Source organism: Drosophila nasuta, chromosome 2L (genome assembly GCF_023558535.2).
Source record: "Drosophila nasuta strain 15112-1781.00 chromosome 2L, ASM2355853v1, whole genome shotgun sequence".
NCBI lineage: Eukaryota > Metazoa > Arthropoda > Insecta > Diptera > Drosophilidae > Drosophila > Drosophila nasuta.
In genome coordinates this window covers 5,328,610-5,354,117 of record NC_083455.1, presented here as the reverse complement: position 1 = coordinate 5,354,117, position 25,508 = coordinate 5,328,610, and the positions used below count along the sequence as shown (strand labels likewise).

Below are 25,508 nucleotides of genomic sequence, written 5' to 3'. Positions count from 1 at the left end.
ACGCCAACGACAACGACAACGTGTACGACAATGTGGATGAGGATGATGATGAAGAGCATGGCGTGGCTGCCAAAAGCGCAGCCGTGCGCAATGAGCCGAGTGCACAGGTACAGCGAAGCGTTGCGGAATGTTGCTCTCTCCCTCTCCCTCTCTCTTTCTCTGCCTGTCTCCTTCCAACCAGAGGACAAGAGCACAAAGCATAATTGAAAAGCATTTTTCAAAAAAAAAACATCGCCTAATGCGCACTAAATGTCTCTAATATGGACGGGCGAATATAAAGTCCGGTCAAAGAGAGAAACTCTCACGACTTAAAGATATCACGTAAACAGTGCCTTAAAGAATAATGTAATATAATATAATATAGTATTATATAATAAAATATAATAAGGGATAATAAAAATAGGTGACTTTAATTGAATTCCAATTCATCTTCTATTACTCCTAGATTTTATAAAATATAAGTTTTTCAAATATTCATAACAAGATGATTACTTATATTAGTGTAATATAATATTAGTTTTCCATCTTTTATTTATTTAGTTACATTTATTTATTACATATTAAGTACGTATTATATTTTTATTGTTTATTAATTACTAATATTATCATTCCTCTTTATTTTTTTGTATATTTAATCAAATATTTGAATTCTTAAAAGTCTTGCATACCCAACATTACAAGGCACTTAACCAAGTAATCGTTATAAAGGGCGTAAAAGAAGCCATTTTCATGCATTGCGCCTGCTATAATTATGCGTATCTCGGCATCGTTTGCGTGGACATGGAACGTAACATACTCGGAAGGTCGGGCCAATTACAATTATGATGCCTATGGGACGCAACTATAACTTAGTATTTGGCACTTCATTAGTTCGAGCGATGCAGGAACAGAAGGTGCTTGCAAGGGCAGCCAAAGGACGTGCAAAGCCAAAAAAAAATGCGCAAAGTTGGCCAATTTGCCGAAACATTTTCGTTTTCTTTTTTTTTTTTGTTTTGCTTTTGCAGCAGTATTAAGTGCTAGCAATTCGACTTTATCGCATTGTATACACTCGATTACGTTGTTATGGCTCTGCCAAAAGGTCTAAATGAGTGAATGGCAAACACCTAACAAAAAAAAAGATGCGCTTAAAACGTGGCGACGAACTGACAATCCACCTGACTAGACGTAGAGAGAGAAATAAAAAAAAGGGGCAACACCATCCCTTTGATCATTAACTGGAAAATGGGCACGGACAAGCTGCAGATAAGCGAAAAACAAACACAAAGCAAACTCGGCAACAGCATAGGATTGGGCTGTTAACAAAGGCACTGGCAGCCACAGGACATGCCCACGGGGATTAGCATCCCAAGTACGATTAAAGCAGATCAAGGCGTTCGTTCCTCGACGTCAATTCTGACATCTTAAGTCGGGCGAACATCTTAATTCTCTCTTTATTTGAGACGCAGGAAAATATACACGCATAATACCAGCATAATACTTGGCTTATTCGTGAGCCAGAGAGAATTCTTTGTTTAATTGAATTGCTAATAATTTGTTTAAAATTTGTGACAACTTGATATTAAATAAAGTATATTCATTTTGTTGTATAATAACTGTACACTATATAATTATTTCGCAATATAGATTTATTTCACATTAGACAATTTATTATTTTCGACACTTTTCCCTAAATTCTTTGCAACAGTTTATCGAAGTCTCTGTTAATTTGTGCCAAAGCACAATTATTAATTATAATTTATCGATCATATTTATTCATACTATACAGGTAGTTTAAAGAAATATATAAATTAAATAAATCTATCATCAGCAAAAGGAAAAACAACAACCATATCTAAGTTAATCTATTCCATATAAGCGAAATGTAATTTGCAAATAAATATATAAATGATTGTATAAACACTGCGTTGTAATAATGTAACAACAAATGGTTTCCATCAACATTTGAGAATAAGAAGCTTTCAGTTACCGTTTACTTGTGAAACAAATCGGAGTGAAAAATAAAAATGAATAATATTCAAGTGAATATATTTTTAATATTGCTAATAGCATATAAAGTTAATAGTTCGGTATGAATCTCAATTAAAATACATATATGTATTTCAATAATTTTTGAAAATCATTATTATATCATTCAGTGTCTTATGGCCTCAAAAGAATTGGGTGATCAATGCAGTCTCTATTGCTATCAAGTCGTAAAGCCGCTTCTTCAATACGTAAATACTACCACAACAATGACACAGGAACAAAACGAATTGCAGCAAACAATAAAGGTGCAAGCCGAAACAATAAAAAACTTGAACGAATTGATGAAATCTAAAGATATGCAACTAATGCAGCTTAACAAATCGATTCAGTTAAGTGAAAGTCATGCTAAAATGCAATCGGAACTTAAGTCAAGAATTGATAAATCGTGTCAAAGGCGTAATCGTAATCAACAAAATCTTTGTGAAAATTTGAGTAAATCGTTCAAAACTCTCAATCAAAATCAACAAAAACTTATTGACCAGTTTCAGATGCAATTATCTAATCTGAAATCAGAAATCCAGTCTAAAGATAACAAAATAACCAAATCTGAAAATTTAAATACCAATGTGTCAAGCTGTCTCCGCAAAATGACGGGTATTCATGTGATCACACTTCCCGATGCTCAACCATTCATAGTTTCATGTGAATCGAATTGGATTGAAGCTGGAACTGGATGGACTGTAATACAACGACGAAAAGATGGCAGCGTCGACTTCAATCGAACGTGGTCTGAGTACAAAGAAGGTTTTGGAGATCTGGGTGGAGAATTCTTCCTTGGGCTTGAGAAACTTCACTTGCTAACTCAATCTCAACCTCATGAATTGTATATACTCCTTGGGGACTTCGAACATAAAACACGATATGCCAGATACAATAACTTTGTCATTGGCAACGAGACAGAGTTTTATAAGTTAGAAGAACTGGGAATATATTCAGGAAATGCTGGTGATTCACTGAGTGCGCACAAAAATCAAAAGTTTTCAACTGTAAATAAATTTCATCATAGTGGCTCCAACCCTTGCGCTAAAAATTATAATTCTGGCTGGTGGTTTTATAATAAAGGTTGCTATGCGAGGTAATAATTTGTTATTATTCATAATAATAAAAACGATATAATTGAATTAAATTTCAGTAATCTAAACGGACGTTACGCATTTACCGATACAAATAAGAATATTCCAAGCATGGATTGGAACGAATGGAAATTGCGTCCCATGAAATTTGCTCACATGATGATTAGGCCAGTTAATTAAAAATATTTATCAAAATGTAAATAAAAACTGAAAAAATATTAATAAATAAAAAAGTCTACCTAATTTAATATTTATACATATTTATTTATATAATAAATAAATTTGCAATTGGTTGTTCTTATAGAAAATAATATTTTTTGTGTTGACTGTTTGCATAGAAGCTGGAAAGTACAAAATTTGGCTACTTGACAAGGTGTTGACATATCGTATTCACACAGTTTAATAGTTTTTTTAAATATATAATTTGTATATAATATATATGAGTGGATACGAAATAAAAATATATTTAAATGAAATTAGAAAAATATGTACAACAACATGAAGCTACAAAAAACTAATATCAAAGTAGAAATGTTTACCAATCTACATTTTGATGCTGAATAAAATAGACTTCATTCTATTTTTCTAATCGCTACAATTATCGTTGTTTGCTCGTTGTTTTCTAATACCACAAAACCAATTTGATGATCTCAGTAGACAGCGGATCAATTAAACTTGACCCGAAGATCATCTTTCAAACACAAAAAAAATTATGGAACCGATAAGACATGCAATATAAACAATTACCACAATCAGTCGTGTTTTGAGTTGTGAGCTGAATAGGAGTACAAAATTAAAATGAATATTTCTTTGTGTAGAACAATTATATTGGCAATATTATTGTTTGTATCTCAAGTGAATTGTTCGGTATGTCTCTCCATTGAATTTAAGATTTAACTGAGCTAACCAAATTAATATTGTACTCAGTGTCCCACAATCTCAAAAGAATTGGATGATCAATGCAGTACCTATTGCTATCAAGTTGTAAAGCCGCTTCTACAATACGTAAATACGATCACAACAATGACACAGGAACATTACGAATTGCAGAAAACAATTAAGGTGCAAGCCGAAACAATAAAAAACTTAAACGAATTGATGAAATCTAAAGACTGGAGCAGCAAAGCAAAATGATAAAGTTAAGTGTAAGTCATAGTCAAAATCAACAGAATTTAATTAATCAACATAAGATACATTCCGAACTTTGGTCAAAATTTAATGAGCTTGAAATTAAAAGTGAAACTCATCAAAAACTTATTGATGAGTATAAGATGGAATTATCTTCAATGAAATTAGAAATTCAGTCGAAAGATGACAAAATAAGGAATTTACAAACTGAAAAAGTTAAAATTAAGGAACTACAGAGTGAACAATCATCTAGCTGTCTCTGCAGATCAACCAGCTTTCATACAATCACACTCCCCGATGCTCAACCATTCACAGTTTCCTGTGAATCGAATTTGACTAAAGATGGAACTGGATGGACCGTGATTCAAAGGCGAAAAGATGGCAGCGTCGACTTCAATCGAACATGGGATGAGTACAAGGAAAGTTTTGGAGATCTGGCAGGAGAGTTCTTCCTTGGGCTTGAGAAGATTCACTTGCTGACACAATCCCAACCTCATGAATTGTATATACTCCTTGAGGACTTTGAAAACGAAACACGATATGCCAGATACAGTTACTTTGTCATTGGTGGCGAGAGAGGGTCTTATATGATAGAAGAACTGGGCATATTTTCAGGCAATGCTGAAGATGGACTGATATTTCTAACAAATTGTGTGTTTTTAACAGCTGATAGAATGAAGTATGTTAATGATTACACAAGATTCAATGCTTCTGGCTGGTGGTTTCGTCCTAATAGTTTTATAAGGTAATAATGTGAAATTATTAGAAACATTACTTTCACTTAATAATATTATATATAATTTCAGTAATCTAAACGGAAAATATGCCTTTGCCGATGGAGATAAAGATGCTCACGGGGTATCGTGGAGAGCTTGGAAATCACAGCCCTTGAAATATGCTTAAATGTTGATTAGACCTACAGTGGCGTGCAAGACTGAGTACATGTTTGCAACTACTGACTTTGGGTTCGCATAAAAAAAGTTATTAGTAAAGTAAATGAGCCCAAATTTTTTGTGTTTATTCTTTGAATCTTTATTAACAAAATCTTATACAAAATATAACAAAAAATACTAATTGGTTTATTTAAGAAATAAAAAACAAAAAAACTCGCATGTACTCAGTTATGCTCATTTTGAACACTTTTCAACAAACGTTTTTTTTTTTTTTAATACTTGGTCCAAAGACCAATATTTGTAATTGTGATATTTATTAATTCTGGTATATTTTCTACCAAATTTGGTAATATTTATTTTAGAATAGCTCTCCATTCGTTCTGGAGTCGTTGTTGCATCTTGCGCTAACTCACTGGTACTGATTCGTAGAGTCCCAATTATTTTCTCATTATCGACCACAAATTTTCGATCGGATTGAGATCAGGACTCTGTGCTGGCCACTCCTTTAACTTAAAATGTTGTTTTGCGATCCATTGATGTCTCTCCCATTATATGCCCATTTATTAACAAAATCGCAAAGATGGGTCTGCAAAATATCTAGAAAGTCTTCCTTTTGCATAGTATCATCTATTTTCTTAATTGGTCCAACGCTTCACCAAGTAGATCAGCTCCACACCATGACATTTCCTCCTCAGTGTTTCGCAGTTTCTTGTACCTGGCCTATATGCAACGACTCTTCTGGCTTCTTCCAACAATATTGTTTGCCATCCCACTGGAATCGATTCAATTTGGTTTCATTAGACCATATAACTATTTTCTAGTCGTCCAGTTCCCAAGTTTTATCCCAAGCCTGAAGAGTCGTCTCACGATTAGTAGATCCGTAAGCAGAGAGAGTGAGAGTTAGTTGCCTAAGTGATGCCGAATGTGTGGGTCCAACAAATGAGTGGCATACAAGTATGAATTATCAGCACTAACTTATGCGCGGCAGTGCTCAGATATTCTGTGCTTGGTAACAGCATTGCTAAAAGTATTTCTATCTACACCATCCGTGCTACTGAAAGCATCTGCACCGATTCTTGGATTGTCGCCGTCATTTTGGATCACGTGTCTGTAGCACCTGCATTAGTAGAATACTCTGCGCTAACTCTTATTTTAAATCTTCTCAAAAATCATTGTTCTTAAATTTGTTTAATGATTTGTATCGCTTGATCGTTTGCAGGAAGATCAAACTTGTTTCAAATTGTTGCCACACCCACTTTCACCCCATCGATACAAATCAAATAACAACTGTCATTTTAAAGCTAGAGTCGAATTTTAGTATATACAATAATACCTATTGTCTTTGTAATTCCTGAAAATTTGGTTGCGAACATATAAACATTGTTGACGTTATTAGAGAAATACTTTTGTATGGGCAAATACGCCTATTTATTAGGGGTCTTAGTTGCTTTGTCTGACAATCCGGTATATTTTGTACTCTTTGGTATATTTTGAATGTAATAATGTATCAACACACATAAAATAGCCTTTGGCATATATTTAGTTATTTTGCGGTTTAATTGGTATATTTTAAAATGAATACCGCAATATTTAGCTTTAGGGCATCTCACAGTCGACCACACTCGACTGTAAATTTCTTACTTGTTTTATAATTTGGTAGTTCATGTTTTTATACATTCTGAGTACCTGTTTTACATCAGAGCTGTAATACTCCAAAGTACCAATGCAGCAAAAATAAATATGGAAACAGGCGGTTATTTGTTTTATAGACAACAGGGAATACAGCTGAGAATGCAATTTTATAAACAATAAAAGCTTACCAAAAACAAACTTAAAAATTTTGTTTGTAATGTAAGTTTTAAGAATTTGTCTAGTTGCATTTGATAAGCAACATCTCAAAATAAAATTAATTCAGTCATATCAAATCTGTCTCATCTGTTACCCTAAAGATAAGTATTTGGCTTGATGTCGATAGACTTAAATTTAAAAAAGGATGGCGATGATTGAAGCTACTGCAAAATGAATGTACGAGCGAAAGCTAAACGGATCGGAGTTGTTGTTGGAAAAGTAGATGTGGATGTCGTTGTTGTTGTATTTGTTTTTGCTGTTTACACATGTCGCAAATGCATGCGCCATTTGGCAGATGTGTGCGAGGCGACTGCGGATACGGAAATGTGAACAAAGCGAAAGTGAAGGGTGCGTTTGAAAGAATGTGTGTATGTGTGCATATCTGTGTGTGTGTATATGCATGTGGGTGCTCGTTCGTTCGTTGGTGTGCGCTAAAGTGAATGTGGGTGGGCATGAAACGCCTTGCTCCTGGGGCATTGCCGAAGGGCACGAGGCTAGACGCCATCCTGCTGATGAGTCGGCATTGCAGCGCTCTTGGCTATTAACTGTTGCAAATATTTGCATAGGCAACCGCGCAGCACTAGACACTGAAAGCAGCAAACAACACAACGCAACACAACACAACACAACACAAGCCAACCCAACCCAAAACAACACAACACAACAAAGCACAAAGCAAACATGGCGAGCAAACAAAGAGACATGCAACACAGGCAACAGGACTCTCTATACGCATTACACATCTTTTGAATTTCAGACACTTAGCAATATGAGAAACACGTCGGCAACAAAGGCAACAACAAAGCTGACATCAGGTAATAAACTTGAAAGCGAACGGTGTGAAAGATGATGATAGAACTTGTGTATCTCTTAGCAGCTCTTCTAACTACAACAGATTTTATTTGAAAGTTTTCAGACATAAAATAAATAAAAATTATTAAGAATCTTTCCATACAGTGATAATAACTTTGTGATCTCTGTAAAGTTGACATTGTAAACCATAATTGAGCAATTAATTTAATAGTTGCATTTCAAATTAAATTAGTTATAACGTGGGGTTATATTTGCAATAATATTGATTCTAGTAAACTACATACCTTCAACAGTTTTCTTAGATTTAATAATAATATAATAACACTAATAGTCGATTTTCTGGAATTGTACTATCGTGTATTGAACGCTTAATCCAAAGCTGAATAACTGTTAAATACCCATGTAAACGATTTTACTTTAAGTTCTGACTTGCCTCTAATTGCAAAATCATCTAGCGTTGCTTCTTGGCAGATTCTTCAATTCAACTTTGCATGCTTCGCTTGAATGTCATTGTAACGCCAAATAAGTTCTCCACTTGTTAAATTGTATATTATTTAAATAAATTACAATTTACAGAGCACGGAATTTATAATTAATTTGATTTAAAAGTCTTCCGTTGTAACTTCATTAGTACTCGCCACCATCACCACGAAGTCTTTAAGGTATAATCGAATTTTAAGAATATTCCCAACGCATCACAAGTCGGTGGCAGTCGTCGTTAGCTCTTCGTTGAAGTTTGGGAGAAGTGAATGTTCCTTTGCATTTGGGAGGCTCCCATAATGAATTACATAACGGTATATATATTTGTATACATGACGAGTCCCTGCTAGGGAGCTGGGGCATTTGGAAAACCCTTTTTAATTAACTCGCACAAAACGCGCGAACAAAAGATGAACCAAAATACGAGTACAGCGGCCAAAGTGCGTTTGTGCGCCATTTTTATTTGCTGTTGGCAGCGGGACATGGTTAAAAGTGAAGCCCCTTCATTCAGCCGACTTCTGAGTAGAAATTTCGTCTGTTTTTGTTGTTGCTGTTGCTGCTGTTGTTGTTGCTGTTGCTGATGCTGTTGCTGCCACCGCCGAGTTTTGCCTTGCCTTACAAATTGTATTTCAACGGTTTTGCGCTTCATTAAAATTGCTGTTAAAATAACACACGCACAAGCGTAAACACACAGACCAAAAAGAGGGTGGGGTGAGCGGGGAGGGGATCGGGTGAATGAGCACAACTCTTGCACAAGGACGTTGGCTGGAGACATGTGTGCGCCAGCTGACAAGGCTTACAACATGATTTTGTGGCTGTGTATCCTTTTGTTGCTCTTTGTGCGTTACAAAAAATGCCTCACAAATAAACACGGACTACAAAACTGCTGCGCCCGCAAGCAATCTACAAAAAAAAAGCATCACCAACAACAATGCTCCTGTTAACCCAAAGTATAACGGAAGCTGTCAGGAAAGTAACTTTTTCAGTCACCTCCCACTTCCGCCCACTGACAGCATAACATTGCCGCCCATATAGCCCAGATATGAGAATTTAGAGAATTTTATATTTAACTCGGTGTACTATTGTAGGTCTCTAATGGATTTGGAAAAAAAGCGATGAATCCCTTTTGCTTCAATACAATTTTAATGAAGTTGATGATGTACGAGTTTGTCTGATACTGAGATAATTAATTTTGGTTCATCAATAAAATCATATTTGTGAGGAAAACAAGTAAAATGCTCAAATAAAAGCAAAACAGTGAAAACATTTTTAAGTATACTAATATATATATTTGGTATATTGCCATAAAATATACCATAGAGTAAAAAATATACCAGATTGCCATACAAAAGCATTTCCCAAATAACTTCTACAATTTTTATTCGATCGCATCCAAATTCTCAGGAATAAATTATACTATAATTTTTATTGTCTGTACCAAAATTTGCAACTCTAGCTTCAGAGGTGTGCATGGCAAAAAAGTAAAAGAAACTTGATGTGTGTGCTAACATTATAAGTGCTGTCGACAAAAAATTATATCTCTAACTCTTATAGTCTAGTATTCATACGAACAGACGTAGAGACAGACAGACAGGCGAACAGGGCTTTTTCTCGGCTGTTGACGCTGATCAAGAATATATATGTATATACCTTATGGGACCGGATATGCCTTCTTCTGCCTGTTACATACATTTCGTGAAATCATCATATATTAAAGAGTTTATTTTGACGCTTTATTCATTCATTCTTTAAATTTTCTTTGTCACATAAAAATTTAAACAATTCACAATTGGAAAGCGTCATCTCAGATTGGCACCTAAAAAACTTGGTTTTGCCTGCTTATACCTCTAACCTAGAATATAAGCAGGCAAAACAAACTTTATTTATTTTATGGCCCCTTCCGCGTCTTCCGGCAAAATTGTTTTCCGATTTCTACCACAAATCACTTCCAAGTGTCCCAAAAATACGCCCCCAAACTGTAGCAAAGCGGTTAACCGCTGGTGTTTAAAGAACCCTTGATAGAGTGACAACAGGACGAAAAAGAACGCAACGGAAATTCAATATGAAAGTATATTAAATATCCCGAAGTTAATGAAGCGTAAGCAACACATTGGCGACGATATCAAGAGGCTACTATAAGTATTTTAAACAAAAAAAAGATACAAACCACAATAAAGCACCAAATAACAAATATAAAACACTAAAGCAACCCCAAAGTTATTTATTACTCGTATTTTCTGGCATTTTTTCGTCATTGTGATACCCTGTTAAAAAAAAAACAAGTCAGAAAGATATTTTAATGGTCTCGACTGTGAGATACCCGTTACCCATTTTGAATAATAGCAAAATTTATTTAATAAATTCTAAAATTTTTAGGTATAATTATATGTACCACAGAGCCATTTTGACCGATATTAATATCTCCATATCTCCATAGTCTCTGATATAAAGAATATATATACTTTACGCTGATAAAGAATATATGTATATAATTTATAGGGTCAGAGCTACCTCCTTCTGCCTGTTGAATACATTTTATGGAGGCAGAAAGTTAACATATAAATACCCTTCTACCCTTTGTGTAGCTAATATTCCATATACATTTGCTTAACGAATAATTTATTTAATTAATTTTATTCATATTTTTTTGATTACTAATATATCTGTGGAAATTAAAAATATTTTATTTTATATTTTATTCATTGATAAACAGAATTTATTTTCGATTTATAGCAAGCATAACACTTTGCTCAGCAAAAATATGGATTTGGTATTTATAGGTTAGATAAGCAAAATACCCATAACTATACTGAATTTCCTATATTGTAATTTATACATTAATGATTATTACAGGGAGTAATATAGTCAATATAAGCAGGATGCAATGAATTTGTTACTCTCTGCATTGTTACTTTTTTGTCGAATGAAATGCACAGCTGTTGATTTTAAATGATGCTCCTTGTTGACTGTGGTTTTGTTTCACTTTGCTGTTGTCGTTGTCTTCGTTGTTGTTGCTGCAGCCAGCTTCTTATGTAAGTCATGCGCGGCTGTTTTGTTGATGGTCTTTGGGACTGTCTTTGTCTCTGAAGCTGTGCCTTATGCCATTGTTTCTGACACTTGGCTTTAAGCGGCTGCTTCAGCGCTCAAAATGTCACGAATTCTTGCAATTCTTTCTTCTCCTCTTTTTTTGTTGCGACATCGTCTGCCGCAGGATCCTTGTCAGCACTTTTTTTTGACGCTTTGTTAAACGCCAAATTGAAAACCGAGTGGTGTTAGTGGAAAAAGCAGATGATTTAGTTCGTGAATTGAGTTTTTTTCTCTTCTTTTCAATAAGAACGACAAATTTAATAACTTTTATTTGCGTAGCAATGAGTGTTTTAATCTCATTTAACGTTTTTAAACTTTAATTTTAAATTAAAATGTTTCTCATACTATATATTATTCAAATGAATATTGAACTAGGATTTAAATTAAATGAATACATTTAGAAATGTATTAACAAATAAAAGAGTAAACTTCAGTGGTTGAATAATTCATTTTAATAATTAATAGCAGGCAAATGAAAAATCAAAAATTAAAACGAAAAAAGTTTAATTTCTATTAAATTCAATAAATACAATTAGTTTATACATTTTTAATCACTTTAAAATGGCAATCAAGTTGTATAGATAAATGTTCAACTTAAATGGCATTACAATTAAATTGAAACAAATTGATTTTCACATCAAATGTAATTCATTTAGCTTGCAAATAAATTATACCAAATTATTAATAACGTAAGCAGATATATTGAACAGCTCGTTATTGAATTAAAAATGTAGCAAATATGAAAAGTCAATTGCGTTAAACTGCAGTGACTTTAAGCCAAAATCAATCTGTATCTTTAATAAAGTCAACACCACACACAAAACATCCTCTGCTGAACCTTATTCTCTACCCAACTCTGAGTCGTTAGAGGCTCCCTCTTTTATTTATTGACTGTTAAACTTTTCATTAGCCATTTCGTTTAATTCGCACACAATAGCAAAGATTCAAAGGCAAAGAAGTTGCTGCTCCAAAGCAGAGGCCGGCAGAAGTCGAAAGAGAAAAGAAATGGCGACAACGGATGGAGCAACATCAACATCAACAACAGCAACAGCAGCAGCAACAACAGTAAGCATCGCCACTAAGTGTAATGTATTTGTGTTGAAAGCAACCACAGCAAAAACTTTATTGCCCGTATGAGTATGTGTGTGTGTGTGTGTTTGTGTGTGTAGAAGTATGTGTATTTGTGTTGCTGTTGCTGTATAGCACAGATACAATCAGAGCGCAATTGTCTGCACTGATGAGCGAAGCAATGGAGCGACCATCATGTAAGGCATTCCCCTGCCGTTGGCACCTAAAACACCCTTCCTCCGCCCACTCGTTGTGCTTTTTATGACAAAGAGAGCACCACGTAATCACAATGATAAGAATCACGCAGCCCCGACACAGACTTACAGACAGATACAATGAGTACGACAAAAATGAGAATTATTTTCGTATGATGATTAAGTGAAAGTTTGCAACCCAACAAGAAAACGAAGCTACACAGATTTCAGGGGACCGATAGATAAATACCCTCGACTTTGTTCTATTAAATTAATTATCAACTTTATAAATACATATTTTGTAGTTAATGAAAAAACGTGTTTGATTGTTAAGCCAAAATATATCAAATAAAATAAAGATGATAATTAAATTTCTGAATTGCAAACTTAGCAGAACTAATAATAAATTTATTCAGCTTATGTATGAATTTATAAATTTTTCAATTTGATAGCTCAGCATGATGCTGCATTTGAGTCAGCTCTTGCCAATGCTTAACTTGATATGAATTTATATTTAGATCGATATAAATACTCTTAGTATATTTATGCACAAACAAAATCACGTTGCGCTTGCAAAGGTTTAAGCGAAAACTTTTATTCAATGTGAAACTTTAACAAATAGCAAACAACTTTTAGCGACATGTGCACACACACACACACACACACACACACACACAAAAGAGCTGAAATACATGATATGTGTGTGTGTGAATTATTTGAGCTAGAAACATCTGCGATGTGACAGCATGATGCCATGCAGTCAGGCAAAGAGTCGCGCGGCTCTGACCCGTATAAGTATGCTACAAAGCATGTGGTCCGCCTGCTTCTCCTGTCCTGTGCTGTACTGTGCAGAGAGGCCGAAACTCCCAGACACGTAGTCATTCCGTTTGCTGTGACAACACACACACACACACACTGCAGTCAGTCAGTAGTGCACAATGCTTAGGCAAACATTGTAGTGGTGTGACATATACATATTGCAGCACTTACCCCAACCCCTCGGGATCGACAAAACTTGGTAGCAACTCAACCAAGATTCCCTCCCATTCTCGTATGTGTATGTTCCACATGAACAGCAGCTAACGCAACGTGTAGCGATTTCAATACTCCAAGTCACAGCAGCGACACTATAATTTCTGTTGAATTGACGTCGCAGTCCAAATATTATACAAATGGACGGCATAAATACTTTATGAGTTGTCCAAACAAACGTTTGAATATTCTCTGCATCAGTTTTATGCAACGATGTGTTTGATAAAATAACATTTAATTTTCTCTTTTACTGTCATCTTGTTATTTATTTCACTGAATATTTATTTTAATATTGCTTCGTTATATTAAATGCATAAACGTACATTTTGCCATCATTTAACATCATGTTGCATTCTGCTTTAAGTCTGATTTTTTGTTTTTCAATTTGCGGTCGGTTTTGCAAATGCCATCACTTTGGAAAATTCTCTCAACTGGAAACAAAAATGCAAATACATGCAAAACAATGTAGTTAATTTTACACTGCGGTCTGCCAAAAAATGTGGCAAGGATTCTAGCTTATTTCGCCAACAACAAAATTAACTTGATTTTTAGTTTTTGGTTTCAAATGTTTGAATTATTTCAGGCATTTTTTTTTCTTTGGCATTCTACATAAATTCGATGAATGAGTTTAAGAGTAGGTAAAAGTCGAGTGAGCACATTCATTGACAGAAATGAAATTAAATTGAATTCTCAGAAGAGGAAATTTTATTTCACATTCACATGTATCACAAGTAAACACATCAGCATTATACAACAAACTTCCAATGGGGAATCTCTTTTTAATTTTATAGCCAACAAACACAAGGGAAATTCAATTTTTATCAATTTACATCAAAGATTCAATTTACTTTTAATGTCGCTTGATTTGCGAGTTGATATCGAGAAGAGTGATTGACAAAAATATTCTTGAATTTTTCTAACAATTAAATATATAAATATTTCACTGTAATTTATATCCTGAAAGCATATATAAATTAAATAAAAATATTGTACTCACCTTATGCCGCCAACATTTAAAATAATCCGATTTTCACCATCCATGTTGCATGCAACAGTAGAGACAACAGCAGCCGCATACCCAAAACGCTTTCAGTTAATCTTTTAGCACATCTTACTTTTAGCCTGAACTAGTTTCGATTCCAAAGATGTAAAGATAATTAAGTTTAAATGTGTATATTTTTTTTTCGCTTTTAAAATTTAATTTTCTCTAGTCACAAACTCGAAGCGAAATGCTTGTTAATTAGAGCCAAGACTAGGAACATTCCAAAGAGCTGTAGTTCCAGCAGCTTCTCATTGGCTTTTAGTTTGGTTTGCATATCCTCGAGGTCCTTTGACTGCAAAGGGAATGAAATATATGGTTTGCGTTTTAGTTGTGGCGCTCCCAAAGTGATGCACAAGCCGAAATTGGGTTATAATCTAGAGTAATGTGTGTGCTTATACACCAGGGCAATATATTACGTATGCTGGCCAAAAGCTCTCCCAATACTCTAACAAAAGATAATATTATTTTTTCACTTCCTTGGCAAATAATTAAAAATGGATTTGATAGAATTGGAATTCTTATTTATACGTTTTTGCACAAATTTTGTTATAAATGAAAATTAAATTTTTTATAAATTGTTTATAAATGTATTGACCTTTTTATTTACTTTAAATTCAAATTGGTTGAATACAAATTTAACTCCGTTTTATTATTCCATTAAATTGAAAATTCTTTAATAAACTTCCCTTAAAGCAAAAAAAGATTTAGCAACTAAATTGTTAGAGTATCAAAACTTCTATAACGCCTGTTGAGTATTTATATTAAGTACATATGTATATGTTAGTCCTATCTACTTCGCTCTTTCGTGCACTTTGACTAATGCTTTCGCAACACTTCTCATAGAATATGTGTAAGTAATTGGAATTTTTTTGGGTAATGCATGAATGCTCTGCAAAAAAAAGTACATTTATTTGAACGCTAGTAAACACTTTATTCAAAATCCAGAAAAAAAGCAAAAATGTATTTAAAATAACAGTATGCCTAAGTGAATCCACAAACTAAATGTTAAGCTGCATATAATAAACATAAACAAATCCGACAGCAAATTGAAGCCAAACAGTCCAAAGGCAAGTGCATGAATTTTGTATGTGTTTGTACCTGAGAATATTGACAGAATCAAATACATGTTGTTAACTTGAAAGGGGCCACAAAAATGTAAATATGACAGCTGCCTCGAGTGCCTCATGTTGGTTGAGTTAACAAAAAAAATGTAAAAGAAAAGAAAATTCTCTGGCCAACCGTACATTTCACTTCACTTCAAAGTTGCTCTGTCAAAGTTATTGCTGGCGGGTGAAACTTTTGTTATTTGCAGATTGTGCTGATTGATAGTCAAGAGGAGGAGAGAAAGAGAGTGCAAACAAGTTGGGATACAAATAAACAGTTTGAGCCCCCGAAAATTGGCAAACTGACAAATGACCTTGCCCAAGACAAAGACAAAGGAACACAAACTTTTCACTTTTTATTGTGAAAAACGAATGCAGAACTTCAACAAAACTTACATTTGTATCACTAGCGAAAAAGATGGAAATAAAATATAGTTTTATTTGGAATAAATGTGAACGTACTAAAAAAATTCACAGCCACAGATAAACATGCAAATAAATAAATTTTTTTGATTACTTTAAATTGGCAAAGAGGTAAAGTAAAAGTAAAGTAATAGCACTTATTGAAAGTAAATCGACACGGTCAATACGAATACCCACTCACACACATACACACACACACACACACACAGTCACTCAGAGATTGCCACAATAATGTAGCACGTCATTGCGGCATTTTTATGGCCAACAGAGTCGAAACGATGTGGATGTCGAAGTCGATGTCGATGTGAATGCTGCTTGCAGCAGCTTTAACGATATTTTCTTTTTTTTTCCTTTTTTTTCCAACCACTTTGCATGGGTATGCAAATTTTTTACTTGGCCGCACTTTTTGCATATTCTGGTAATACGATTCAAGCCAAGCTGTGGGAGCCGCTGTCAAAATAACAAAATGTTGGTTAAGTGTGCCAAAGCCGAGGACAAAGTCTGTGAAAAAGCCATTCAGCTGGTCGGTTAATCAACTGACTCGACTTGGAGGACTCCACAAAGACCCCGCTGACCATCTGACTAGTCAGACAGACAATGTGCACACATAAGAGTTCTTCTAACATGCCATCGAGTGGGAAGCTGAAGCTGGAGATGGAGATGGAGGTGGAGGTGGAACTGTAGCTGGAGTTGGCACAGCTTCAAGTGCGTCATCAATCTCTGCTGCGCTGGGGATTTTCATTCATTGACGGTGACGGGGGGAGAGCGCAATGTGTGGTGGGGAAGGGGGGATTGGCATGAAGAGCTGCTTGTGCTGAGTGCTTTCAGTTCGCGCTTTGTCTTAGTCTCATTGTGCACCGTCTGTTAGTGGCACTTTTGGCCTCAACATTCAGTCAATCAACTTCTCGTTGATATTCTCATGAATTGCGCCTTTTAGGAATGAATAATTTTCACTTAAACGGATTTCCATTTGAACACAAAGACCTTATAAAGACCTAACCACATTTTATCTTCAAAGTTTGCCGATAGCCAGCATCGCAAGAAAATAAAACTGAACTCAAATTTAATTTCATTAAGAAGACGTCACTCATATGCCACATTAAACCAACGATACAATCAAATCGACACCTAGAAGCTTAAGACCATGAAAACTTATTACATGCAAGAAAGTTTGGAAGCTAAATTGATATGATTATAATTTCGCGAATTTCAAGCAAAAGCTAGTGAAACTTGATTAAAAAACCAAAAATTCATAAGCCGAAGATCGCAATTTGAATTTTATTTATAAATATTTTTAAATATTACCAAAAAATCAATAAAACAAAAAACCAAGTTACCCGCTAGCTCCACGATTAAAGGGTAAAACTCACGTTTCAAACATAGTTCAAGTGAACTACGAGTCAGTTAGTGTGTATCTGTATTGTGTTCGTATCTTGTATCTCTATAACGTATCTTTTTGGCAGCAAATAAAGCAGAACAGCTTGCAAAACTCGATACAATAAAACATGCCAGATGCCAGGGCAAATGTTTGGCAGTAAGCAGAAAGGCAAACTAAAATAATAAAAAGATAGAAAACGCAGAAAGCACACTGAACAACTTAGGCAAAGCAAACAACAAAATACATAATAATATGGAAAGTCAAAAGTGCAAAGACAACAACTGCTCTGAAGGAAAAGTTACAAATATACGAGGTTGCGTTTTTGCATTGTTCGGGCTAACAAATTACAGCCAAAATCAATGGCCAGGAAGTATGCGTCAGTAACTATGGCTACAACTAGGACTTTGACTACGACAACGAACACACAACAAGGTCAGCATGCCATTGTCCGAGTCGGAAGCCATCCCAATTGCCAAAGGCAATCAGAGGATAGCAGAGGATAACAAAAAATGATTATACGGCGCTTTGTAAATGAGCCGGGAAACTGCAACTGACTTGTTTGCTCGAAGGCAGCGTAAACAGACTGACAACCAAATCGTATTATAATCTCTGATTTCAAATTTATGACTCTCAACGTATATAAAATAGTAGTATAATTTTATAGTGAAAAATGTACTTCTAAACCATAATAATGATAATTAAAGTTATGCTTTGTTTTTATTTGCTTTGATTTAAAAATACTTGGTGCATTCTAAAATCATTTGGCGTAATATTTTATTGTAGACAATGGCCAATTAAGGGCAAAAAGCTTTTTCAGGATTGTAAAACGTGATGATGCGTTTGATAAGGGGAAACAACAATGAACCATTTGGAATGCAGCAAACAAACACAAGTAAAAAATCGACAGTCGAGTGTTTTCGACTGCGAGATACCATTTTCAACAAAAGCAAAACATTGCGGTATTCTAAAAATATACCAAATTAATATACTATACTAAAAATATATCATAGTGTTCAAGGTAAACCAGATTGTCAACCAAAGCAACTATAAGACTACTTCAACACCCATGCGATATTCTAAAAATATACCAAATTAATTTACCGACAAAATGCTAAAATATACCGAATGTATTTAGATATACTATTACGTTCAAAATAAAAGTCAAAAAAACCAGATTGTCAACAAATAAAGTAAAAAGTAACTATATGCCTTCTGCAGCAGCAGAAAAATATACCGATGATGTGTAAATATACTATTCCGTTCAAAATATACCAGATTTTTAACCAACGCAATTAAAATCCTATTGCGGAAGCCCTATACAATTATTTCTTATTACTTTTGCTGGATGCACAATGTTATAATACCCTTCTACCCTATGGGCTAGCGGGTATAAAAAGCTTAAGTATTGAGGGTAAAATATGTATCTATGACAACTGCAAGAAATCGAAAATTGCTTTTCTGAACTTATTCCCCTTGTGCTCTTGTGCTGTCTGCATAATCGAAAAGATATTTGACAAAAGAACAACATCTAAGCAACAAAGAGAATCCAAATCTAATTGTACATACTAAAGCGACAAAAAAGAATCATCGCATTGCAAAAAAATCAACGTTGAAGAATGCCAAGAACGAGAAAATATATCCATCTAAATACATAGGTATTTATTTGGCGGGTATATAAATGATTTTTGTATGCATGGCAAAAAAGAAAAGAAAAGAAAAGAAATATGATTACCACTTGACAGCTGTTGCAGCGTGGTGTTTGGCTTCAAGTGTATTGTGATGGGGCGTGGTCCTGTTGGCATCCCAGCTGTTGGGCATAAAATCAAGACCACATGAAATTGAATTGTATTTTATGAGATTTATTATATTACTCCACTGAAGCATAGGCATTCATATTCAGATTTGTTTCAGCTCATGATGTGAAGATGAGTGGGACGTTTAAGCATTATTCAGAGAGAATTCTATCAGTTTTTGATATCATCCGTTTTTGGTAATCTTTAATAAATTATGAAGAGACACTTTTATTCAGCTTATACACTTTGCACTTATACACACTGAAATATATAACTGTTGAATGTTTTTCAAATTGATACTAACATGACAATTTATTTCCGACTATTCCATAAAATCGTCATATGTTTTTGCCGGTTCCCAATCAAAAAGGCTTATGCTGGATAGATAGACAACTCAGTGTGTCTAAGCTTATCAATCTCAAATTGCATGTCATCGGCAGTTATGTGCCTGTCATGGAATTTATCCACTTCGCATTCGCATTCACATTCACAACATAAGCTGGAGTCAAAGTCCTACGCCAAAGTTTTAAAAATCACTTGAACTATGAGTACACACGGCCATGAAAACATTTAACTGCACGTTTGTATATAGTATGAACCATATATATATAAATGTGTATACTTATGTGAATGTGAACATACTTATATAACTTATTTTAGTGCTTACTTTTCAGCAGCTTCTCCTCGAAATGCAACATAAATCAGAAATTGTTCCCTTTCCCTCTCTTCATATATTGTATGTGAACATTTTCTTTTTTTCTACGTTTGTCATGAGAAAAAGTTATTTGAACTACGACGATGGTGAATAAGGTTAGGAGAGAGTGGTGGGGTGTACGTATTTTGGTATTTGGCATTGGCAGGCCGTGTCTGAGAAACTATTTTCTTTTCATTTGCCTCGGCAAAGGCATACCGAAGAGCACTTATGGCACATAATAGAACAAGTATATGTAAAACATGTCCGACAGCCCAAGTTATTTATCGACTTGCAGATTCCCTATGCTTAAATCGTTCAAGGATTAAATTTATAAACAGTTAACTGACAAATATTCGATAATCTCTCAAAGTATTTTGCAATATTAAATGAAACAAATGAATTTCCTTTGTACCCTTTTCTCGTCGCTTACTTAAAGTGTATCTTAAGAACGGTCTGAGTAAATTTTCAGCCTGTCAAACTTCGAGTCGTTATTCATTTTCATGTCTTGGTAGTTCAGTGAAATAGTTATTGGAGATAAGTATGGCTCGCTCCTACACTTTCTATCATTGACGTGCATTTCGCAAAAATATTTCAATTTTACGATTATTTCACGTATTGCAATTGAAATAAATTTGCTCTGTTTGATGTGTCGGCATGTCGGCGTGGCTCCGTTCGTATTGGGGTTTTAATTAAAAGCAAATATGTTTGCTTTAAAGTTACCAAAACCACACAAACATTTCATGCCTTTTACGATACATACGAGTACCCCGTAAATTGTTTGCTTAGTTTTGTGGGCGTGTTTACATTTGTTTACCTTGCCGAGGCCCGAACTAAACGTATACTTTGTTATATATTTTTCGGAAATTTGTTTGCAGGCGTGTGTGCATTTTATGTCACAGCTTTCAAATGCATTAAAGTTCATTAAAATGCAAAATTTCAATTTTAACTCAAGTCAATTATTTTCATAAGCATCCAGTATACTCTTATATTGCATTAAACTACTCTTCTATTGCATTAAACTACTAAAAACGTTTCAACGAAAGTATTCTAATTTGCAATTTTCTCTAATACACGTATTTGCTTGTCTGCTTCATTATCCGAATCTTTCTGCAATTGACAACCGTTTCGATGATAAACTATCGAATGCAGATAGGTTTTTAATGAAGTTCTACTAACTATATGTTTGCCATACGGTCGCAACGTTAACAAAAAAAAAAAACAAATTGATATGAACATTCCGATAATATTGCGCTATCAGCATCAAAATTAAGTCATCAATGTGAGGGGAAAAAACCCATAATTAACAAAGTCAAACAATCTGCGCCGAAGACAATATACTCTGCACATAAAAGAAGTTGCATTCACAACCGAACTTAATTACAATGAAACAATATAGATTGAAATAAATACACGACAAGATATCTGAAGATTTTAACTATTTCGATATTGTTATTGTGAAGAGCATGTGGAATATTGTGTTGGCTGACGTCAATGGAGATGCATGAGTTGTCTGCACGCGGCATGTTTAATTAAATTTGCAAATTATTTTTCTTGCAGTTAATTCTGTCAACGGCTTCGCAACGCAATGCTGGATAAATTGCAGTAGCAGGAGCAGCAGCAGTAGCACTAGCAGTTGCTGAAGAATCAGGCAAGGCTTCCGGACAGACGGCACCTGATGCTGATGCTGAGGCTGAGACTGAGGCTGGCACCATGGCGCCGGAAAGTAGGCTACATGAGTCAGTAGGTCAGAGACATGAGAGCAGAGAGTAGACTGTCAATGACGATGCCTGGAGCTGTAGCTGTAGCTGAATCTGAAGCTGAGCTGGCTTCAACGAAACGGAACACCCCGCATCCGTGGCATGAACAAGTCGTCAGCACTTGGAACACTCCCACGAGGCAGAGCACACAAGGACTAGTCAAGCCTGTTTGCCATGGGCGTCGTTTTGCTTGCTTTGCTGTTCGTTTTGTGTTGAGATCCTTGAGTTTTCTTAGATGCATGCATACTTTCGGGCCTTCCTCCATTAGCAGCCTCATTATTTTTTCAAAATTCGTAATTTTTATGCATGCTCACAACAGTTTAGTTAATTTTATGGACGTTTATTAATTCCAGCTAGACTGAAGGCCATCAACTTGCAGTCTAATTATATTAAACAGCTTTTTAATATTCCGTTTACGATAATTGATGGTTGTACAATTATTAGTTGAAGCAACTTCTTTATGCATGAACCTTTTCAACGTTTCTGACGTCTTCAATTTAAAATTAAAATATTACTATGAGTGGGTTCTTTTCTGTATAAGATTTATATCTTTAAACTCATTCAAGTCATTTTATTTTGCAAATGTAGATTTTGTTTTTATTTAAGAATGACAATTTCCTTCTATAGACAAAATTAACAAAAATTTGTATTGTATAAACAAATTATTATTAGTCGACTTCTTTTAATATAAATTGAATAGAAATAATAGGTAATTCTATAAATAGAAATATTGATAGTAATATCTTAATATGATAAATATGAAATGAAAAAACCTTAATCTGATTAAAATTTCTTCTCGATATTGTAAATTTAATTTTTCTTTTTATTAAGTAAATTTTCCCACCATAAAGTTAAAGTACAATAAATCCAACTTGTATTTCAACATGTATTAGTTAACTTAACTTTAATATAATTTAAATAGAAATGAAAATAAATGACTATATTGATCAAGCAACTGTCATTGTCTCCTCAATTATGACCATATGTTGTCTGACTGCATAGATTCTCAACTATGTAGACAAGTTACTCAGGGTGTCTTTATTGAAATTGCCAAGTAAATGTTGTTTGCAATAATGGGAACGATATAATTTGCATAGCAGTTCTGTTGGCCAGTCGTCATCAAGAAATTATAAAATGAAATATTCATATTGCGCATACGCCTCGTTGCACTGCAGACAACATACGCAGTTTGATTACCAATTCGAAGCAACTGCAAATCCTATACGAAATTACACGCCACAATGACAGCCAACCATACTGTAAATTATAGCCCAGTTCAACTTCTAGTGCTGTGGCACAAGTGAACCCATTAGAGTTCCACCCAAAAACTCTTCGCTGCGTCTCGAGCGCGGTCGTAACCCTCGCCGCCCAATAATGCTCCCGACGTGCAGAATTGTGGCTAGAAGCTTGAACATTATTTTTGTTGTTGGCCCCAAAACCAAAGCAAAGTAGTAGTGGCGCCCATGCTGAGGACATGTTTTATAGCCACGTTCGTCTCCTTGTCGACTATTAAATGGGCAAAACTAAGGCAGCAGACTGTACCTTAATTACATTGGTCGTCGCGTCATTTCAATCAGTCGCCTTCTCAGTCTTTGTCGCAGTTGCAGTCGAAGTCCTTGCTCCATCCGCAGGACAACCACTTGATGGCTTTGACTGCAAATGTGCAACGTTGATGCGCGCAAAAGTGTCTCGGCTTCTTAAGCAAACGGTCATAGCATCCTTGGCCGCCGTATTCGTCGTAACTCAATTACAGGATTACGGCGCAAAACGGATTTCGGACTGGCCTGACTGCGACTTGGACTTGGACTTTGTACTTTGGCGCACGCGTCACCCATAAAAACTTTGATAAATGCATGAAAAGTCATCTCTTCTTCTTTTTTAAGTTGGTTTTTGGCACTTTTGACTATGTTGTGTTTATGTCTCAGTTCCACATAAAAAGTGACAAAAGTTGACAACACTGAAAACTTTTTGCCTATCCCCCATTGGGCCAGGCCGGAGGAATGAATGGTTTTAGGCATGTCCCCAGCCAATCTAAATCCCCATAAATTAAACCTTTTTTGCCCATTACCTAAACAACAAAAGCAACAGCAACAACAACAACAATAACATGAAGAACAGCGGCAAACTGAAACACCAAAAATATCTAAACACATTAAAAGCAAACTAACAACTTTTTCTTTTCCATATACAACTGCAAACTAATAAAAACATTTACAACAATAAAATACAAAACGAACTCTCAAATGCGCTTTGCAGGCTTCAAGAAACTTTTGCAGCCTCAAACAAATTCGACTGAAATTTTCGAAGGATGAAAACTTTTTCTAGACAAGTACGAAAAATGTATATTTTCATTTGTAATAGCATTTAGATTTCAATACATCCTAGAAACTTTGCAGGTAGAAAACTTTAAAATTCATATTTATTATGCTCAAAATTTTACTAGATTGATAACTAAATAAATTCATCATTTTGATAAACTCAATTGCTTAATCTGTGTTTCATGGTCTATAAACTCCAAGGTAGTATTAATATAATATTTAAAATGAAAACCAAATCTATGTATATTTTGTATAATAAATTCACTTATTGTGTTTTAAAATATTTTATTTTCTAATTTATTTAAGTGATATATTTGTAATATTAAGAACTAGTAGTTTAATAACGCAGTTTAATTAAAAGCATTACAGAATTGTAACCTTCATTGTCTTATGAAACACTACTTTTTTAGTCACCATAATGGACAAACAAATTAAGAATATGTTGCATTTTTTTGAAATTAATTGAAAACCATATTTAGTACATCAACTTCTATGAACAATTTACTATTTGTATGAGGTATATGAGTTTTAGTTTTGCGCACAGCTTATTAAAAAATACTTAGTCGAAGGTCTGATGAATAAACCATTAATAACCATAAATCCTTTTGGGAAGTTCCATATCTTGAGAGAAGCTGTTAAGGGCTGTGGAACCCTATATAAATTGATGCCAACATAAAGAGGACTACATACAGTTGAGCTGTGTTATTTTATAGCTCCCTAGGCGGCTCACACACAAATAACAGAAACAACAACAACAACATCATCAAAAACAACACAAAAACACAAAGAAACAAACAAAAAAACAACAATAATAATAACAGAATGAATAGGGAACAGAGTTAGCCGTATTAAAGTTTGGCAAAAACAAAGGGCAACCCCAAAAAGAAGCTACAAAGTGAGCTAAACAAAGGCTCGTTACCTCGACCAATGTGGAGATGCTTTAATCCTTTAAGCAAACTTTGGACTGGCAGTATATGAAATCCTTTTCCCTTGAAGCGCTCGTAAGTATTTCGTAAATAATTTGTTGGTCACACTTTGGCACACACTCGCTTGCACACACTCACACACACACACGCAAACGAAGTTACAAAACTCACACACACACACACACACACACGAATAAAGTCCCGGGAACCTGTCGTCCAATTGTCCAAGTTAGAAGACGCGGCCAACTTTTGGCACCTCCACACTAATTCCACACGCACTTTACGGCCGGCCGCACTCGAAGACACTCGCTGGCTTATTAACACTTTTCAACTTGGCCAGCCTCGCCAGCCAGCTTCTCAGCTTCTCTGACTACTATCATGGGCGTCCTTTTTCTCTCGGTTTGTTGGTCGACTCAAGTGCCTCAGTTGTTGC

At 34.8% G+C, this 25,508-nt stretch overlaps 3 protein-coding genes across 5 annotated transcripts in view; 2 read left to right on the top strand and 1 right to left on the bottom strand.

Moving 5' to 3' along the window:
* Window positions 1-25,508, bottom strand: part of LOC132793672 (potassium voltage-gated channel protein Shaw) — a 58,987-nt gene extending 33,479 nt beyond the window's left edge. The window contains exons 1-2 of the mRNA XM_060803705.1: window positions 25,069-25,508; window positions 14,639-14,975 (exon numbers count right to left, since the gene is read on the bottom strand). Of these exons, the coding sequence (XP_060659688.1) occupies window positions 14,639-14,682 (44 nt within the window). The 5' untranslated portion in view covers window positions 14,683-14,975; window positions 25,069-25,508. The remainder of the gene's footprint in view (window positions 1-14,638; window positions 14,976-25,068) is intronic.
* Window positions 1,959-3,334, top strand: LOC132794237 (fibrinogen-like protein 1). Its single transcript, XM_060804536.1, has 3 exons — window positions 1,959-2,066; window positions 2,136-3,100; window positions 3,158-3,334. Exons 1-3 carry the CDS (start codon window positions 2,004-2,006, stop codon window positions 3,276-3,278), a joined length of 1,149 nt encoding a protein of 382 aa, XP_060660519.1. The 5' UTR covers window positions 1,959-2,003; the 3' UTR covers window positions 3,279-3,334.
* On the top strand, window positions 3,872-5,315 carry LOC132796274 (ficolin-2-like). 3 transcript variants are annotated; one of them, XR_009633541.1, is made up of 4 exons: window positions 3,872-3,965; window positions 4,026-4,243; window positions 4,480-4,971; window positions 5,033-5,315. XR_009633541.1 is itself a non-coding variant. In XM_060807384.1 (3 exons), exons 2-3 carry the CDS (start codon window positions 4,229-4,231, stop codon window positions 5,127-5,129), a joined length of 840 nt encoding a protein of 279 aa, XP_060663367.1. In that variant the 5' UTR covers window positions 3,872-3,965; window positions 4,026-4,228; the 3' UTR covers window positions 5,130-5,310. The 3 variants fall into 3 exon arrangements, 1 of the variants encoding a protein (XP_060663367.1); XR_009633542.1 differs by having other exon boundaries at window positions 4,492-4,971; window positions 5,033-5,314; XM_060807384.1 differs by having other exon boundaries at window positions 4,026-4,971; window positions 5,033-5,310.

Bases quoted from the DNA above. Each gene is read 5' to 3' on its own strand.
- LOC132796274 (XM_060807384.1), top strand. From the start codon at position 4,229: ATGATAAAGTTAAGTGTAAGTCATAGTCAAAATCAACAGAATTTAATT. The intron at 4,972-5,032 runs GTAATAATGTGA...ATATAATTTCAG, and splicing joins CGTCCTAATAGTTTTATAAG to TAATCTAAACGGAAAATATG.
- LOC132794237 (XM_060804536.1), top strand. From the start codon at position 2,004: ATGAATAATATTCAAGTGAATATATTTTTAATATTGCTAATAGCATAT. The intron at 2,067-2,135 runs GTATGAATCTCA...TATATCATTCAG, and splicing joins CATATAAAGTTAATAGTTCG to TGTCTTATGGCCTCAAAAGA. The intron at 3,101-3,157 runs GTAATAATTTGT...ATTAAATTTCAG, and splicing joins AATAAAGGTTGCTATGCGAG to TAATCTAAACGGACGTTACG.